This window comes from Mobula birostris, chromosome 6 (assembly GCF_030028105.1).
Source record: "Mobula birostris isolate sMobBir1 chromosome 6, sMobBir1.hap1, whole genome shotgun sequence".
NCBI classification, from domain to species: domain Eukaryota; kingdom Metazoa; phylum Chordata; class Chondrichthyes; order Myliobatiformes; family Myliobatidae; genus Mobula; species Mobula birostris.
The window spans coordinates 9,935,947-9,953,881 of NC_092375.1; the positions used below are offsets into that span (position 1 = coordinate 9,935,947).

General features: G+C 43.7%; 1 protein-coding gene across 1 annotated transcript in view; it reads left to right on the forward strand.

Moving 5' to 3' along the window:
• Nucleotides 1-682: 682 nt before the first annotated feature.
• The window catches only part of LOC140199722 (ATP-binding cassette sub-family G member 1), a 71,769-nt gene continuing 54,516 nt past the window's right edge, over nucleotides 683-17,935 (forward strand). The window contains exon 1 of the mRNA XM_072262200.1: nucleotides 683-902. Coding sequence (XP_072118301.1) covers nucleotides 683-902 — 220 coding nt within the window. The remainder of the gene's footprint in view (nucleotides 903-17,935) is intronic.

The window sequence follows — 17,935 nt, forward strand, 5'->3', positions numbered from 1 at the left end:
TACCACTGCCACCCAAATCAATCCCAAACATCAATCATCAGCCAGCACACACAGTACGTTTTACCAAGTACACTTTATAGATATTACTAAGTCTATGAAATTAATATCAGTTCGATACAGAAAAAGAAGGAATGGAAAAAGGCACCAGACTTATCAAAGTTCAAGTTCTTCGTGCACAAGTTGGAGCTTAGGAAGTTCTTCGGGACCGCCCGGAATGATCGACTGGAGCCTTTCCGCACGTCCGTCGTCCTCCCCGTCTCTCGTCCGACTCCCCATCTCTCGTCCGACTCCCCGCCAAAAACCCTCATTCCCATTTATATGAGACAGCATTATCACCCCAAGAAAGAATAACATGAACGCCCATTGGCTAATAGCACCCTGCTGTCTGTACTAACCCAGGCAAATGTCTAGCTGCAGACTTTCTCAGCATTTAATATAATATAGAAGCCATTTTAATCTATGTACGCAGCAATTTAAAAGATTAACATAACAAAGAAGCCATTTTAAATTTAACATACAAATGGTTATTATTATTATTATTTATTTTTTCCTTCCTTTTGTATTTGCACTGTTTGGTGTCTTTTGCACAGTGGTGTCTCCCCTGTAGTTGCAGTTTTTCATTGGTGCTATTATGGTTACTAGATTTATCGAGTATGCCCACAACTTTGCCGTTCTAGCAGGCATGGCAGACCCCAAGTCTGTTTGCGTTTCCGTCGATGAGGTGGTCTCGAACGGGGCGGCTGCCGGGCAGGATCCCCTCTTCCAGGCACACTTGAAGAAAGTGGAGAACAAGGTGATGGAGCCCCACCGCTTCTCCTACCTGCCCAAGCGACTTGCTGTCACCATTGAGTTCAAGGACCTGTCCTACTCGGTCTCCGAGGGTCCGTGGTGGAGGAAAAAAGGTAAGAGTGTGAGGGGGGCCATGGGCAGTGAGGGAACAGCACTGCCATTGAGATGCTCGGTGCACACGATGGTAAAGATCTGTTAACATTTTAGTGTGAACAACTGATATAATTCTCTGTTAATTTTATAGTGTGCACATCTGATGGGAGTTTTGGCCCAAAATGTTGTTTCTTTATTCCTCTTCATGATGTTGCATGACCTGCTGAGTTCCTCCAACAGCTTGTGTGTGTCTTCTTCTTTTCCTTGGCCCCTTACCTCCTGTGGAGCAGAGGCCATTGATGGCCTTCTGTCTCCATCATCAAAAGTCAATGTCATGGTTGGAATTCATTAATGTTTTTGTAATCCACTGTATCACCGTACAGGGGATTGGCCTATACAGCTTCACCAGAGCCCCGTTGGCTGGCCTTACCCTTTTTCACCTCTTACCACGGGGACAAGAAGGGTCAGAGCCGTCTCTATTTCCTGAGGAGACTGAGGTCCTTTAACATCTGCCGGACGATGCTGAGGATGTTCTACGAGTCTGTGGTGGCCAGTGCTATCATGTTTGCTGTTGTGTGCTGGGGCAGCAGGCTGAGGGTAGCAGACACCAACAAAATCAACAAACTCATTCGTAAGGCCAGTGATGTTGTGGGGACGGAACTGGACTCTCTGACGGTCGTGTCTGAAAAGAGGATGCTGTCCAAGTTGCATGCCATCAAGGACAATGTCTCCCATCCACTACATAATGTACTGGGTGGGCACAGGAGTGCATTCAACCAGAGAATCATTCTACCGAGATGCAACACAGAGCGTCATAGGAAGTCATTCCTGCCTGTGGCCATCAAACTTTACAACTCCTCCCTTGGAGGGTCAGACACCCTGAGCCAATAGGCTGGTCCTGGACTTATTTCCTGGTATAATTTACATATTACTATTTAACTATTTATGGTTTTATTACTATTTAATTATTTATGGGGCAACTGTAATGAAAACCAATTTCCCCTAGGATCAATAAAGTATGACTATGACATAGTGTTAGACTTTGAGAGGCAGCATGTTGTGTGTGTTATTCTGGATTCCTAGCATCTACTGAATTTCTTGCGATTATGACATCATTCTCCATTCATGGTATAGTGTGCACATTCTGATTTTGGGCATTGGTTTACTATTTCCAAGATACAGTGAAAATCTTGTCATGCATTTTGATGTAGAGGTCAAATCATTACACAGTGCATTGAACAAGGGAAAACAATAACAATGCACAACAAAGTGTAACAGCTTGCGAAAATGCAGTGCAGGTAAACAATAAGGTCATAGATTGTGAGGCCAATCTTATCTTTCAAGAGGGCCTTTCGAGAGTCAAGTAACAGTGGGGTAGCAGCTGTCTTTAAGCCTGGTAGTACATGCTTTCAGGCTGATGGGAGGGGGGGAAATAAAGAATGTTCAGGGTAGGTGGGGTTTTATATATTGGCGAGACACGACGCAGACTGGGAGACCGCTCTGCTGAACATCTACGCTCTGTCCGCCAGAGAAAGCAGGATCTCCCTGTGGCCACACATTTTAATTCCACATCCCATTCCCATTCTGACATGTCTATCCACGGCCTCCTCTACTGTAAAGATGAAGCCACACTCAGGTTGGAGGAACAACACCTTATATTCCGTCTGGGTAGCCTCCAACCTGATGGCATGAACATCGACTTCTCTAACTTCCGCTAAGGCCCCACCTCCCCCTCGTACCCCATCTGTTACTTATTTTTATGCACACATTCTTTCTCTCACTCTCCTTTTTCTCCCTCTGTCCCTCTGAATATACCCCTTGCCCATCCTCTGGGTCCCCCCCCTTGTCTTTCTTCCCGGACCTCCTGTCCCATGATCCTCTCGTATCCCCTTTTGCCAATCACCTGTCCAGCTCTTGGCTCCATCCCTCCCCCTCCTGTCTTCTCCTATCATTTTGGATCTCCCCTCCCCCTCCAACTTTCAAATCCCTTACTCACTCTTCCTTCAGTTCCTTCTGAAACGTCGCCTGTACCTCTTCCTAGAGATGCTGCCTGGCCTGCTGTGTTCACCAGTAACTTTGATGTGTGTTGCTTGAATTTCCAGCATCTGCAGAATTCCTGTTATTTGTCTTTAATTATTAGGGTGTTTTATGTTAATATTATCTGTTAATGTTAAATTGTGCACATAGACAAGACACTGTGTTAATGTTATGAGAGTCATGTCTCTTCATACGACCAGGCTCAAGGAGAATTTCGACCCTGTTGTTGTAAGACTATTAAACAGATTTCTTGTACTCATGATCCACCTCGCCATGGCCTTGAACCCTACTGTCTGCTTGTATGCCTTTTCTCTGTAACTACTTTATCCTGAATTCTGGTATTGTTTTCCCATGTACTCACTCAATTCATTGATATGATGAAACTATCTGAATGGTATGTAAAACAAAAACTACCCAGTGTCTCAACACATTTAACACTGATAAACTGATTTACCCAATAAAAATATGCTAAAGCTTGATCATACATGTACTGCTATCATGGCTGAAACTCCCACACGTCTCCCAACGATAGGACTGCTGTTGACGTCATTTGCATTTACTTCATAATTCCCTGTGTGCCTTCCAGAAACTTCTCAGATCAGTGGGTCAATCAGGCTGGATGATTACAGCTAAATAGGATGTGACAGAGGGCAGAAGGAATGTTGGCCAAGAGATTCCTACCCCTTTCTCAACTGATGATGAGTGGCTGTCCAGTATGTATCTAATGTTATACACCCCTCCCTAAAACATTGATTCAGATTTATCTGTCACACGTACATCGGATCATACATGTGTTATTTGCGTCACAAACCAACACAACCCCACGATGTACTGGGAGAGGCTTGCAGCATACCCTTAGTACTCAGAAGCATCTCCCGAGCCTATCAGATGTGATGTCTTATGCAAACCTCCTCTATGTATATTTTTGGATCTCTATTAGAGTCCCAGAACAATACAGCACATACACAGGCCCTTCGGTCAACTAGTCCATGCCAACCATGGTGCCCACTAGTCCTAGTGGACAGCCAGAGACTTCTTACCAGGGTGGATGTAATTAATATGAGGCGAGTAATTTTAAGATGATTGGTGGAAAGTACAGGAGGATGTCAGAGGTAAGTTTTTATTGCACAGAGGGTGATGGGTGTATGGAACACTCTGTCAGGGTGGTGGTAAACGTAGATACATTAGGGGCATTTAAGAAACTCACCTAGTCCCATCTACCTGCAACCGGACCATATGCTTCCATTCCTCTCTCATCCATATTCTGATCCAAGCTTCTCTTAGACCTACTGAATATTGAACAGCTTAGAGAGAGTGGATGTTGAGAGGACGTTTCCAACAGTGGCAGAATCTACAGGGGTTCCCACCCTGGGGTCCATGGACCCATCAGTTCTAGGAATAGGCGACACAGCCTAAGAATACGAGGATGTCCCTTTACAACAGAGGTGAGGGGGATGGTTTAGCCAGAGCGTTGGGGATCTGTGGACTTCATTACCCCGGATGGCTGTTGAGGCCAAGTCATTGGGTTTGTTTAAAGCAGAGGTTGGTAGGTTCCTAATTAGTAAGGGTTTCAATAGCGACGAGGAGAATGGGTTTGAAAAGAAAACTAAATCAGTCATGATGAAATGCAAATGAATTGAACCACCTAATCTTGCTCCTCTGTCTCATGATCTAAATGTTGCTATCGACCACTTCTGCTGGCAGCTCAATCTCCTCTTAATCCCCTCTTGCCACATAGCCTTGCAGAGCATAGCTTTTCAAGTAGATGTGTTCAGGATCTCTGCCTCTAACACTCTTGCAGAGCATAGCTTTTCAAGTAGATGTGTTCAGGATCTCTACCTCTAACACTCTTCCAGGCAGTGATTTCCAGAACCCCACCTCCTCTGCTAAACTCTCGTCTCCAGGTTTTTGATCTTTCTACTAAGATAGGTTCTTCCTATTTGTTCTGTCTAAGACCCTCATAATTTTATGCACTTACACTGAGTGGTCACTTTATTAAGTACACCTGTATGCCTGCTTATTAATACAAATATCTAATCAGCCAATCATGTGGGAGCAACTCAATGCAGAAAAAACATGCAGTTCTGGTCTAGAGGCACAGTTGTTTAGAAGAATGAGGGGAGACCTCATAGAAACATTTCGAATGTTGAAAGGCGTGGACAGGGTGGATGTGGCAAAGTTGTTTCCCATGATGGGGGAGTCTAGTACGAGAGGGCATGACTTAAGGATTGAAGGGTCCCCATTCAGAACAGAAATGTGAAGAAATTTTTTTGGTCAGAAGGTGGTGAATCTATGGAATTTGTTGCCACGGGCAGCAGTGGAGGCTAAGTCATTGGGTGTATTTAAGGCAGAGATTAATAGGTATCTGAGTAGCCAGGGCATCAAAGGTTATGGTGAGAAGGCGGGGGAGTGGGACTAAATGGGAGAATGGATCAGCTCATGATAAAATGGTGGAGCAGACTCGGTGGGTGGAATGGCCGACCTCTGCTCCTTTGTCTTATGGTCTATGGTCTTGTTCAGACTAAACATCAGAATGGGGAAGAAATGTGATCTAATTGACTCAGTATCTCAGAAAACACTGATCTCCTGGGATTTTCACACACAATAGTCTCTGGAATTCGCAGAGAATGGTGCAAAAAACAAAAAAGAAACATCCAGTGAGTAATGCACACAAAGTGTAGGAGGAACTCAGCAGGCCAAGCAGCATCTGTGGAGAAGAGTAAACAGCCGACGTTTCAGGCTGAGACCATTCATCAGGGCTTCATCAGTGTCCTGATGAAATGTCTTGGCCCAAAATATCGACTGTTTACCCTCTTTGTTAGGACACATACAGCTTGGCACCAGTGTCGTCGCAGAGCAATGTGTGATTAAGTGCCTTGCTCAAGAACACAACACATTCCCTCAGCTGGGGCTCGAACTCACGACCTTCAGGTCGATAGTCCAATGTCTTAACCACTTGGCCACATGCCCACTCAGCAGTATGTTACAATACATAATAATAAGAGACTAAATTCTATCAATTACAATAAGATGTGGATATAGTAAAAATTAAATAAGTAGTGTAATAATAGGAAAAATAGAGATATGGTGTTCATTGTTTCTTCAGAAATGTGATGGTGGAGGAGAAGAACTGTTTCTGAAACAGCCTCTTCTCCTCTGCTGTTCCCCTGTCTGTCACAAGTACATCGATACATACAGTGAAATGTATTGTTTGCATCAAATCATATCATTGAAGATAGTACTGGGCAGCCCGCGAGTGTTGCCGTGCTTCCAGCACCAGCACAGTGTGCACACAACTCACTAGTCTGTCTTAAGAACGTGGGAGGAAACTGGAGCCCACATGATCATGGGAGAACATACAAAACTCCTTGCGGACAGCAGCAGGAATTGAACCCTAATCATCGATAGATGAACTGGGTTCAGAATGTGCCCCCAGACAGTCTTGTTTCTCCTCAGGATCTCGAATCAAAGATCTTTTATTTTATTTCTCCCCAGTGAGAGCAGGCTTTCTGCTTTCTTTATCTCAAGGCCTTTGACACTTCTCTGTTCTAAGAGAATCGTTCTATTTTTGTAGCTAAAGTCACTCAAACATGAAAATATTCCTGATTAAACCTTTCCTGCAGCTGAGACCAAGCTAGTGATTAATAAAGAATGGCACTTTAGTCTGTATATTTAATTATAAATAAACCTTTTTTTTTAATCCACACCATTCTGCTCCTTAAAAAGACTGTGTTGGTAAAACGGATGATTTACTGTGGTAGAGACAGATATCTGTTTTGAATTTTTCTCCCTGCAAGATTTTATTTCCCCTAGTCTCTTGCTATTAGTGACTTTTCTAAAAATAACATCGCGTATGAAAGACATCTTAAAATATGGGCACAATTTGTGCAGCAATCAGGTGCAGTGCACCATAATGCAACGTTCTAACTGGTAATCCTTGGTTACCGTCGGTCATTGTCCGACAGTAACCTCTCGCTGGTGCTCAACAAGCAACCAGGATCTGATTGGCTTCGTGTCTCGCTGTTGCTAGGGTAGCAAGATGCAGGGGTGTGCTGTGAGAGGGGTGGGGTTTGAAGAAAGTGCATGTGCAAATTCAGAAGCCAGCGCTTTTCATCTGCTGTGACACAAGATAATGATGTATTACAGCAGGGTTCCGAGCTGGATATCTCAGCATTGCTGTCTGGGGGATAGATAGGTGGTGAAAGATATACCTGTATGTGAGTGAGAGAGAGAGTGAAAGATGGGGAGCGATAGATGTGATAGATATCTGTCTTGCCCCCTCCTCTCTCTCCCTCCCCACCCTCCTCTTTTTCACCACACACACAAGCTCACCCCCTCTCCCATCACCCCACCCCTACCGCCCCCCTCATTCTCCCTCCGGAAGCCAAGGATGCTGGGATTAACAAGGATGTGGCTCGGCAGGAGAGGTGTGGGACAGGTGGCACTTGTATAAAATATGGATAGGGAAAGAGATAGGTGCCATTTTCACCCACAGTATGAATGGGATTGAATGGTTGCACCTGCCAGCCCGATTACCTTTACAACAGTCCAGGACAGAGATTAACTGGAGTTTTATCCTGCGCCCTTCCCTTATCAGACCATTTGTTCGTGCATTAAGGGTGTGGCACAAAATTACCACCACGCTCCTAACCTTTCTTAATTCAAATTCTGATTCACTTCATTTACTATTTTACTCATGGTGGCTGTCTCTGAAATTACTGGAAATTTAATTACACTGGTGTACAAAAATTACTGATTGTTCTGGCAATGGACTGCAAGGTGTGACCACTAATACTTAGTTATCCGAAATGCAGTGAAGATGAGTTTAGAATTGCAGGAATATTGTACAGAGATGCAGATGTGTTCAGAGGGGCTTGGGATACTTTCACAAAAACGATTGAAAGCCAACTTTCAATGGCACTTTAGTCTGTATATTTAATTATAAATAAACCTTTTTTTAATCCACACCATTCTGCTCCTTAAAAAGACTGTGTTGGTAAAACGGATGCTTCACTGTGGTAGAGACACATATCTGTTTTGAATTTTTCTCTCTGCAAGATGTCCCCTGGTCTCTTGCTATTGGTGACTTTTCTAAAAATAACATCGCGTATGAAAGACATCTTAAAATATGGGCACAATTTGTGCAGTAATCTGGTGCAGTGCACCATAATGCAACGTTCTAACTGGTAATCCTTGGTTACCGTCGGTCATTGTCCGACAGTAACCTCTCGCTGGTGTAAAAGGCAAATCGGAAGGCAATCAAAATGTTGACTTTCCTTGTAAGAATATAAAACAATATACAACTTGCCTTATTGCCAACTTCTAATTTCTAATGGAATGAACAAACCCCTCCCCCTTCTCTCTTTTTCCATTCCCCATTCTGGCTCCCCTATTAGCCATTCTCTTCTTCTCACCTGCCTGATGGTAGTTATCGTTCCTGAACCTGGAGGTGTGAGTCCTGAGGCTCCTGTACCTTCTTCCTGATGGCAACAGAAAGAAGAGAGCATGGCCTGGGTGGTGGGGGTCCCTGATGATGGATGCTGCTTTCCTGTGTCAACGCTGGGTGTAGATGCTCTCAATAATGGGGAGGGCTGTATATACTTCTTTTTGTAGAATTTTCATTTCAAGGGTATTGGTGTTTCCATACCAAGTCGTGATGCAGCCAGTCAATATAATCTCCATCATACATCTTTATAAGTTGGTCGAAGTTTTAGATGCCATGCAGAATCTTTGGAAATTCCTAAGGAAGTTGAGGTGCTGCCGTGCTTTCTCAGTAATTGATAATGCTGAGGAATTTAAAGTTGCTCATCTTCTCCATCTCCAATTTGCCGCTGAGGACTGTATCCTTTGAAGATCCTTTAAAGATTAGCTTTATTTATCACTTGTATGTCAAAACATGCAGTGAAGTGCATCACAGTCCGAGGATGTGCTGGGGGCAGCCTGCCAGTGTTGCCGTGCTTTTGGCGTCAACAACTTACTAATCCGCAAACACGAGGAATTCTGCAGATGCTGGGAATTCAAGCAACACACATCAAAGTTGCTGGTGAACGCAGCAGGCCAGGCAGCATCTCTAAGAAGAGGTACAGTCGACATTTCGGGCTGAGACCCTTCGTCAGGACTAACTGAAGGAAGAGCTAGTAAGAGATTTGAAAGTGGGACAAAACCGATAACTGCAGAGTTGATGAAGTCTGCTAGTAGGATCGTGAAAGGATGACGGGAAGAAAATGGAGAGAGTGAGAGAAGGACGATGAACATGATAAGATTTGTGCAGTCCAATTTGTTTCCCATCTGTGGAGGGATGAATAAAGTCTTTAACTTTGCTTCGCTCTCTACATCTTGACCTGAATATTTCATAGGCCCAATGGGCCCATGCTGACCAAGACTCATATCTAAGCCAGATCAATTTGTGTGCATTTACAGTGCTGTGCAAAAGTCTTAGGCACGTATCTATGGGTGCCTAAGACTTTTGTACAGTACTGTATTTGTCAACGTTGAGTGGTGAGCGAGTTTGTAAACCTGGCAGGAGCAAAGGATGTTGGAGGCTGGCGTGGCATGCTGAGGGATGGGTGTGAAACAGGTTGCAAAGATGGAATGCCAGGGCTGGGGGTTGGCGCATGTGCAGACACACCCAGGCCTGAGACATCAAGCAAGGTCATTTGATTCTAAACAATTGGTTTATTGATCATTATAGAATGCATCTCAGGTGCTTCCCACTCCCTCCCCTCTCCCTTCCCCTTTTCCCAACCATGATCCCCCTCTCCCTGCCCCCTTCCCACTCTCAGTCCACAGTAGAGACCCAGATCAGGATCAGGTTTATCATCACTCACATATGTCATGAAATTTGTTTTGCTTTTCTTTATGGCAGTGCAATACATAAAAATACAGTACGCAGCCAGGGTGTCTTAAGACTTTTGCACTCTTCTGTATCACTCCAAAACTTCCTTAGCTGTGTATGTTCTGACATTTTTGTATTTTGTAAGCTTCAGAGGATTGTAAACTCAGCCAACTCTATCATGGGTACTAGCCTCCCTACCATTGAGGGCATCTTCAAAAAGCAATGCCTCAAAAAGGTGGTATCCATCATTAAGGACACCTGTCACCCAGTACATGGCCTGTTCTCATTACTACCATCAGAGAGAGGTACAGGAGCCTGAAGACACACACTCGATGCTTTAGGAACAGCTTTTTCCCTCACCATCAGATTTCTGAACAGATAATGCTCTCTTTTTGCATTCAGTGGTCACTTTATTAGGTACACCTGTACACCTGCTTGTTAGTGCAAATATCTAATCAGCCAATCATGTGGCAGCAACTCAATGCATAAAAGCATGCAGACGTGGTCAAGAAGTTGAGCTGTTGTGCACATCAAACATCAGAATGGAGAAGAATTGTGATCTAAGTGACTTTGACAGTGGAATGATGGTGCCAGACAGGGTAGTTTGAGTATCTCAGAATGTGCTGATGATCTGGGATTTTCATGCAGAGTCTCTGGAATTCATAGAAAATGGTGTGAAAAATGAAAAACATCCAGTGAGCAGCACTTCTGTGGGCGAAAACACCTTTACACAGTATTTTGTCAACAATTGTATGTAAAAACTGTGATAAAAATCTGAATTACAGGATGTTCATAAAGTGGCCACTGAATGTTTATTTCTTGTAATTTATTGTATATTTTTATATAGTGCACTGTACTGCTGCCACAAAAGAACAGATTTCATGACATATGTCAGTGATAATTATTCTGATTCTGAATCTGATTACAGTTTCCAATTTACACCATCTGCAGTTTTTTGTTTTTGTTTTTGTTTTCATAAAGTCATAGAACACTACAGCAAAGAAAGGGGCCCTTTGGCCCATCGAGTCCATACTGAATTATTAATCTGCATAGTCCCAGTGACCTGCACCTGGACGATCGCCCTCTCTTCGGCCCGCGTAGTTGTACTGACAATGATTTAACTTGGTCATTGTGAGTCATTCAGGCAGGGCACAGCCATGCAGAGATGATGAGTGGAGGGTGAAATAGATAGCACTGTTCAGAATTGACTGCTGATGTTTTTGTAGACATTTCCTAACACAGACAAGCATGCTTCCCTGGATATTTGTTCCACAAGCACAGCAGTGTACTTTAAAGGGCTGGGGGACTACATGTAGAGGATTGGCATACGGTCCTTTGTAATAAAAACAGATCTCTTAATTGTGCAGTAATTGTAATCTTTGAGATCACAGTAAGGCAAATGAGTGGGTTGCATTAACGCTGAATGTCACCCCCAACTGTGTGATGGGTGTCAGCCTACAGTTCCGACAGCCATCTGCCACCTCTGAATCTCTGATTCAAGCACCCAAGACCTTTGTCTGTTCATTATCTCTCATTGGTTTTGTGTTGACCTGGGAGGCATTAATGAACAGCTGGCTGCCATGGGTTCCCAGCTGCATTCGGGTACCGGCGGTGCACAGGCAGCAGAAAGCTTGCAGCATTCTACGCTACCGACGTCCAACAGGGTCTTGCAATCCCAATACGATCACTTGCACCGTGCGCCATGATAGCACAACGGTACACTATCACCAAGTCCAGGCGATAATGCAGCAGTGGTACGCACCAAATCCATCACGTGGATCATCTCGCTGATGGAAGAGTCCTACAGTACTTGGTGTTCTTAATATCCAGTAGGAACTTGAGATCTTAAAAAGCATAGGATGAGCAAATGCACCTTTGATTGTACATGGAGCGTGCTGCCATTTTACCGGAGCCTTATAGACTCATAGAAAACTGCAGCACAGAAACAAGCCCTTTGGCCCATCCAGTCCATGCCTAACCATTTAATCTGCCTAGTCCCATCAACCTAGGCAATTTAAATGGTTCAGCATGAACTAGTTGGGATGAGGGGCCTGGTTCTATGTTGTAGTTTTCTATGGCTCTGTAAGTTATTGAGTCCTTGAAAGAGATTGTGTCTGACATGTTCTCAGTATTAATTTTTTTATATCTGCACAATTTTGTCTTCTTTTGCATGTTGGTTGTCAGTCTTACTTTATGTATCGCCTTTTCGTAGATTCTATTGTATTTCTCTACTTTCCTATCAATGCCCGCAAGAAAATGAATCTCAAGGTTGTCTACAAGGTTGTGAGATATGCATACTTCGATGACAAATTTAATTTGATTTTGATTTGCTGTGAAACCCACACTCCATCTTTTCAGACCCCGTGGATGCCAGTTTCACCGTTTCACTGCTATCTGGGTGGAGATTTCCCCACTGAGCTCCTAGCTGCCTCCACAGAATCACGGAAAAGTTGCAAAGTCCCTCAGCCTGTCGGGTTTGGATTTAGATTCATTTATTTATCACATATACATCAAAACACACAATGAAATGCATCATTTGTGTTAATAATCAGCATAATCTGAAGATGTGCTGGAGGCAGCAAGCAAGCGTCGCACATTCCACTGCCTACATAGCTTGCCCACAATATTGGGCAGTTGGAGTCAGCTCTAAGCAAGATTATCAACTCTCCCCCTTCTTTCATTTTCCATTCCTTATTTCTGTTCCACTCTTACCCCTTCTCCTCACCTGCTATCACCCCACCCTGGGTCCCGTCCACCTTCCCTTTCTCCCATGGTCCTCTTTCCTCTCCAATCAGATTCCTTCTTTTTCAGACCTTTACCTCTTCCGCCTATCACATCCCAACTTCTTATTTCATCCCCGCTGCCCCATTCACTCACCTTCCCCTTCAATTGGTTTCGGCAATCACTTGCCAGCTTGTAGACCTTCCCCTCCCCCACCTCCCCCCCCCCCCACACCCCAGTCCTGATGAAGGGTCTCGGCCTGAAACGTTGACAGTTTGTTCCTCTCTGTAGACACTGCCTGACCTGCTAAGTTCTTCCAGCATTTTTTGTGTGTTGCCCTGGATTTCCAGCATCTGCAGAACCTATTGTTAACAACCCTACTCGCCCACCTTCTCCCCATAGTTCTGTAAATGTTTTCCTTTGAGATGTGTATCAAGCTCCAATGATTCAGTCTACCTCCACTCACTGCAATCACTACCAGCACTGCAATCCAATTATTAATCACAGTAAATATGAGAAGGTTCTTTCTCTTCCTGTTATTTGGTTCTTTCGTCAAATGCCATCAGTCCTTCTCCTCTAACCTTTTCTCCTTCTCCCAATGTACTCAGAGACTATTTATTTAGATTCATCATAATTTTAAATACCTCCATCAGAACTCATTTTGCCATACTCTTTTTCAAGGAGAAGAGGCACAGCTTCCCTGAAGTATAGGAGATTGGCGGGGTTGGGGGGGTGGGGTGGCTATACAAAAATGCTCACAATACTCCAATGAGGCCTCATTAGTGCTTTATAAAGCCTGAGCATTACATCCTTGCTTTCAAGTTCTGGGCCTCTTGAAATGAATGCTAGTGTCTCATTTGCTTTACTCATCAAAGACAAAACATTCTAAGTAACCTTTAGGAATTCCTGCACAAGGACTCTGAAGTCCCTTTGAGCCTCAGATTTTTGAATTATCTCTCCATTCAGAAAATAGTCTACCTTTTTAGTTCTTCTACCGGAGTGCATGACAATCCACTTCCTGGCACTATATTCCATCTGCCGCTTTGTCTATTCTCCTAATGTAAGTCCTTCTGTATCCTCTCTACTTCCACAAAACTATCTGCCCCCCCCCACTTATCTTCATATCATCCACAAACTGCAACAAAACCATCAATTATAATGTAAATGAAGTAATCTCAAAACAGACTCCTGTGGAACACCAAGCAGAAATGTCTCCCTTTATTCCTACTCTTTGCTCCTGCCAATCAGCCACTGGTTTATCCATGCTAGAATCTTTAGTGTAAGACCATGGGCTCTTACCTTGTTAAGCAGCCTCATTTGTGGCATCTTGTCAAAGACCTTCTGAAAATCCAAGTACACCGATTCACCTTTGTCTATCCTGTGTGTTATTCCTTCAAGGCTTTCCAACAGATATGTCAGGCAAGATTTTCCCTTCAGAAAACCATGCTGATTACAGCCTATTTTATCATGTGTCACCAAGTACCCCAAAACCACATCCTTAACAATCGACTTCGACATCTTCCCAACCACTGAGGTCAGACCAACTGGCCTATAATTTCCCTTCTTCTGCCCCTCTCCCTTCTTGAAGAGTGGAGTGATATTTACAATTTTCTGGTCTCCAGAACCATTCCAGAATCTAGTGCTTCTTGAAAGATCATTATTAATGCCTCCACAATCTCTTCAGCCATCACTTTCAGAACCCCATCTGGCTCCAGTGGCTTTTCAATTTCCTAGGAACCTTCTGCCTAGTAATGGCAACTTCACATACTTCTGACCCCTGACACTTTGGAACTTGCACCATACAGCTAGTGTCTTCCAGAGTGAAGACTGATTGACAATACTTATTCAGTTTGTCTGCCATTACTACCTCTCCAGCATTGTTTTCCAGCGGTCCAGTATCCACTCTCACCTCTCTTTTATACTTTATTTATCAGAAGAAAGTTTTGGAATCCCCATTAATATTATTGACGAGCTTACTTTTTTATTCCATCTTTACCTTAATGACTTCTTTAGTTGCCTTCTGTTGGTTTTTAAAAGCTTCCCAATCTTCTAACTTCACCCTAAATTTTTGCTCTATTATATGACCACTCTTTGGCTTTTATGTTGGCTTTGACTTTCTTTTGTTAGCCATGGTTGTGTCATCTTGCTTTTTGAATACTTCTTCCTCTTTGGAATTTATATATTCTGTGCCTTCTGAATTGCTTCCAGAAATTCCAGTCATTGCTGCTCTGCCATCATCCCTGCCAGTGTTCTTTTCCAATCAATATTGGCCAACTCTTCCCCATGCTTCTGTAATTTCCTTTACTCCACTGTAATACTGATACATCTGACTAGCTTCTCCTTCTCAAATTTCTCATATTCTGATCACTTGTCCCTCTAAGGGTTCTTTTACCTTAAGGTCTCTAATCAATTCTGGTTCATTGCACAACACCCAATCCAGAATAGCTGATCCCCAAATGGGCTCAACCACAAGCTGCTCTGAAAAGCCATCTCATTGGCATTCTAGAAATTCCTCTCCGGTCATCCAGCACCAACCTGATTTTCCCAATCTACTAGCATATTTAATCCCCTGTGATGATTATAACATCACCCTTTTGGCATACATTTTCTATCTCCCTTTGTAATGTGTAGACCACATGCTTACTACTGTTTAGGGGACTGTATATCACTCCCATCAAGGTCTTTTTACCCTTGCAGTTCCTTATCTCTACCCACAACGATTCAACACCTTCTAACCCTATGTCACCTCTTTCTAATGGTTTAGTTACATTTTTTACCAACCGTACAACATCGCCCCCCCCCCCCACCCGACTACCTTCCTGCCTGTCCTTTTGATACAATGTGTATCCTTGGACACTAAGCTCCCAGCTATAATCTTCTTTCAGTCATGATTTGGTGATGCTTACAACATCATATATGCCAATCTGTAACTGTGCTACAAGTTCATCTACCTTATTCTGTATGCTGTGCGCATTCAAATATAACAAACTTTTGAGTACTGTGTTCACCCTTTTCAATTTTCTCCGCCTTTTACGATGCAACTCATCCCGTTGACTGCAATGTTTCCCAGTCATCAGCCTGTCCTTGCTTGGACCCTCACTACACATTGCCTTTGTTTGTAAAACAACTACCTCATCTTCAGCACTATCACTCTGCTTTCCGTCCCTCTGCCAATTAGATTAAACCTACCCGAACAACTTCAGCCATTTGGCTTGCCAGAATATTTATGGATCATTTGATGCCATGTTGAGACTTTATAAAACACTGGTGAGGCCTCACTTGGAGTATTGTGAGCAGTTTTGGGCCCTTTATCTTAAAAAAAGGATGTGCTGAAACTGGAGAGGGTCCTCCAGCATATGTCGTAAAAATTTGTTACCTTTATGCCAGCAGTACAATGAAATACATGATAAGTAAATAGAGGAAAAAAAGAGTTATAGTAAGAAAAAACAAGAGAAAATCTTCAGATGCTGGAAATCCAAGCAACACACGCTAAATGCTGGAGGAACTCAGCAGGCCAGGCAGAATCTATGGAAAAGAGAACAGTCAATGTTGGCCCAAAACATTAACTGTACTCTTCCATAGATGCTGCCAGCCCTGCCGAGTACCTCCAGCATTTTGTGTATATTAAGTATATAAATGTTTATTAAATAGTTAAATTAAAATAAGTAGTGCAAAATAACAAATAAAAAAGTAGTGAGGTAGTGTTCATGGGTTCAATGTTCATTCAGAAATCGGATGGCAGAGGGGAAGAAGCTGTTCCTGAATATCCGAATGTGTGCCTTCAGGCTCCTTTAGCTCCTTCCCAACAGTTTATAGGGATCGCTCCATACGCGACTCCCTTGTCCATTCGTCCCCCCATCCCTCCCCACTGATCTGGCACTTATCCGTGTAAGCGGAACAAGTGCTACACATGCCCTTACACTTCCTCCCTTACCACCATTCAGGGCCCCAGACAGTCCTTCCAGGTGAGGCGACACTTCATCTGTGAGTCGACTGGGGTGATATACTGCGTCCGGTGCTCCCTTTTATATATTGGCGAGACCCGACGCAGACTGGGAGACCGCTTCGCTGAACACCTACGCTCTGTCCGCCAGGCAAAGCAGGATCTCCCAGTGGCCACACATTTTAATTCCACATCCCATTCCCATTCTGACATGTCTATCCACGGCCTCCTCTACTGTAAAGATGAAGCCACACTCAGGTTGGAGGAACAACACGTTATATTCCGTCTGGGTAGCCTCCAACCTGATGGCATGAACATCGACTTCTCTAACTTCCGCTAATGCCCCACCTCTCCCTCGTACCCCATCTGTTACTTATTTTTATGCACACATTCTTTCTCTCACTCTCCTTTTTCTCCCTCTGTCCCTCTGAATATACCTCTTGCCCATCCTCTGGGTTCCACCCCCCCCCCCCCGTCTTTCTTCCCGGACCTCCTGTCCCATGATCCTCTCGTATCCCTTTTGCCTATCACCTGTCCAGCTCTTGGCTCCATCCCTCCCCCTCCTGTCTTCTCCTATCATTTTGGATCTCCCCCTCCCTCTCCAACTTTCAAATCCCTTACTCACTCTTCCTTCAGTTAGTCCTGACGAAGGGTCTTGGCCTGAAATGTCGACTGCACCTCTTCCTAGAGATGCTGCCTGGCCTGCTGCGTTCACCAGCAACTTTGATGTGTGTTGCTTGAATTTCCAGCATCTGCAGAATTCCTGTTGTTTGAGTTTATTCTTCATTCTGTTATTGTTTTACCTTGTTCTACCTCAATGCATTGTATAATAGCTTGATGTGCTGAACAATATGCAAGACAAGCTTCACACTGTCCCTCGGTGACAACAATAAACCAAGTCCAACTCTAAAAGCCAGAAGCGGCGGTTGCAGATTTAGAGGTGAGAGATTTGAAAAGGACATCAGAGGCAGCTTCTTCATGCAAAAAGTAGTGTGCATTCAGAACGAGCTGCCAGAAATACTGGATGAGGTGGGCACATGAGCAACATTTAAAAGATACATGGACAGGAGAGGCTTAGAGGGCTGTGGGCCAAAGGTGGGACTCGGTTGCTGGACAACAGCGTTGATGTAGACGAATGGGGCCGAAGACCCTGTTTCCACATTATAGAGTCATTGAACATGACAGCACAGAAACAGGCCTTTCAGCCCATCTTGTATATTTAATATTTCAGTAATATTTGAGTATCCTTGTGTGTGTGTATGTGTATGTATATATATATATAAACAAATTGTGTAGGTCATCACATGATACATGTTTGCTTAAAGTAAACGCGAAGATTAGCTCACATTTTGGACTCCAATATCTTCCTTTGAATTAGTTTAGTGTTCTTAAGTTACAAAACAGAACACATCTAGTCCATGCCAAGCTATTATTCTGCCTACTTCCATCAACCTGCACCTGGAACATAGCCCTCCATAACTCTCCCATCCATGTACTTATCCAAATTTCTCTTAAAT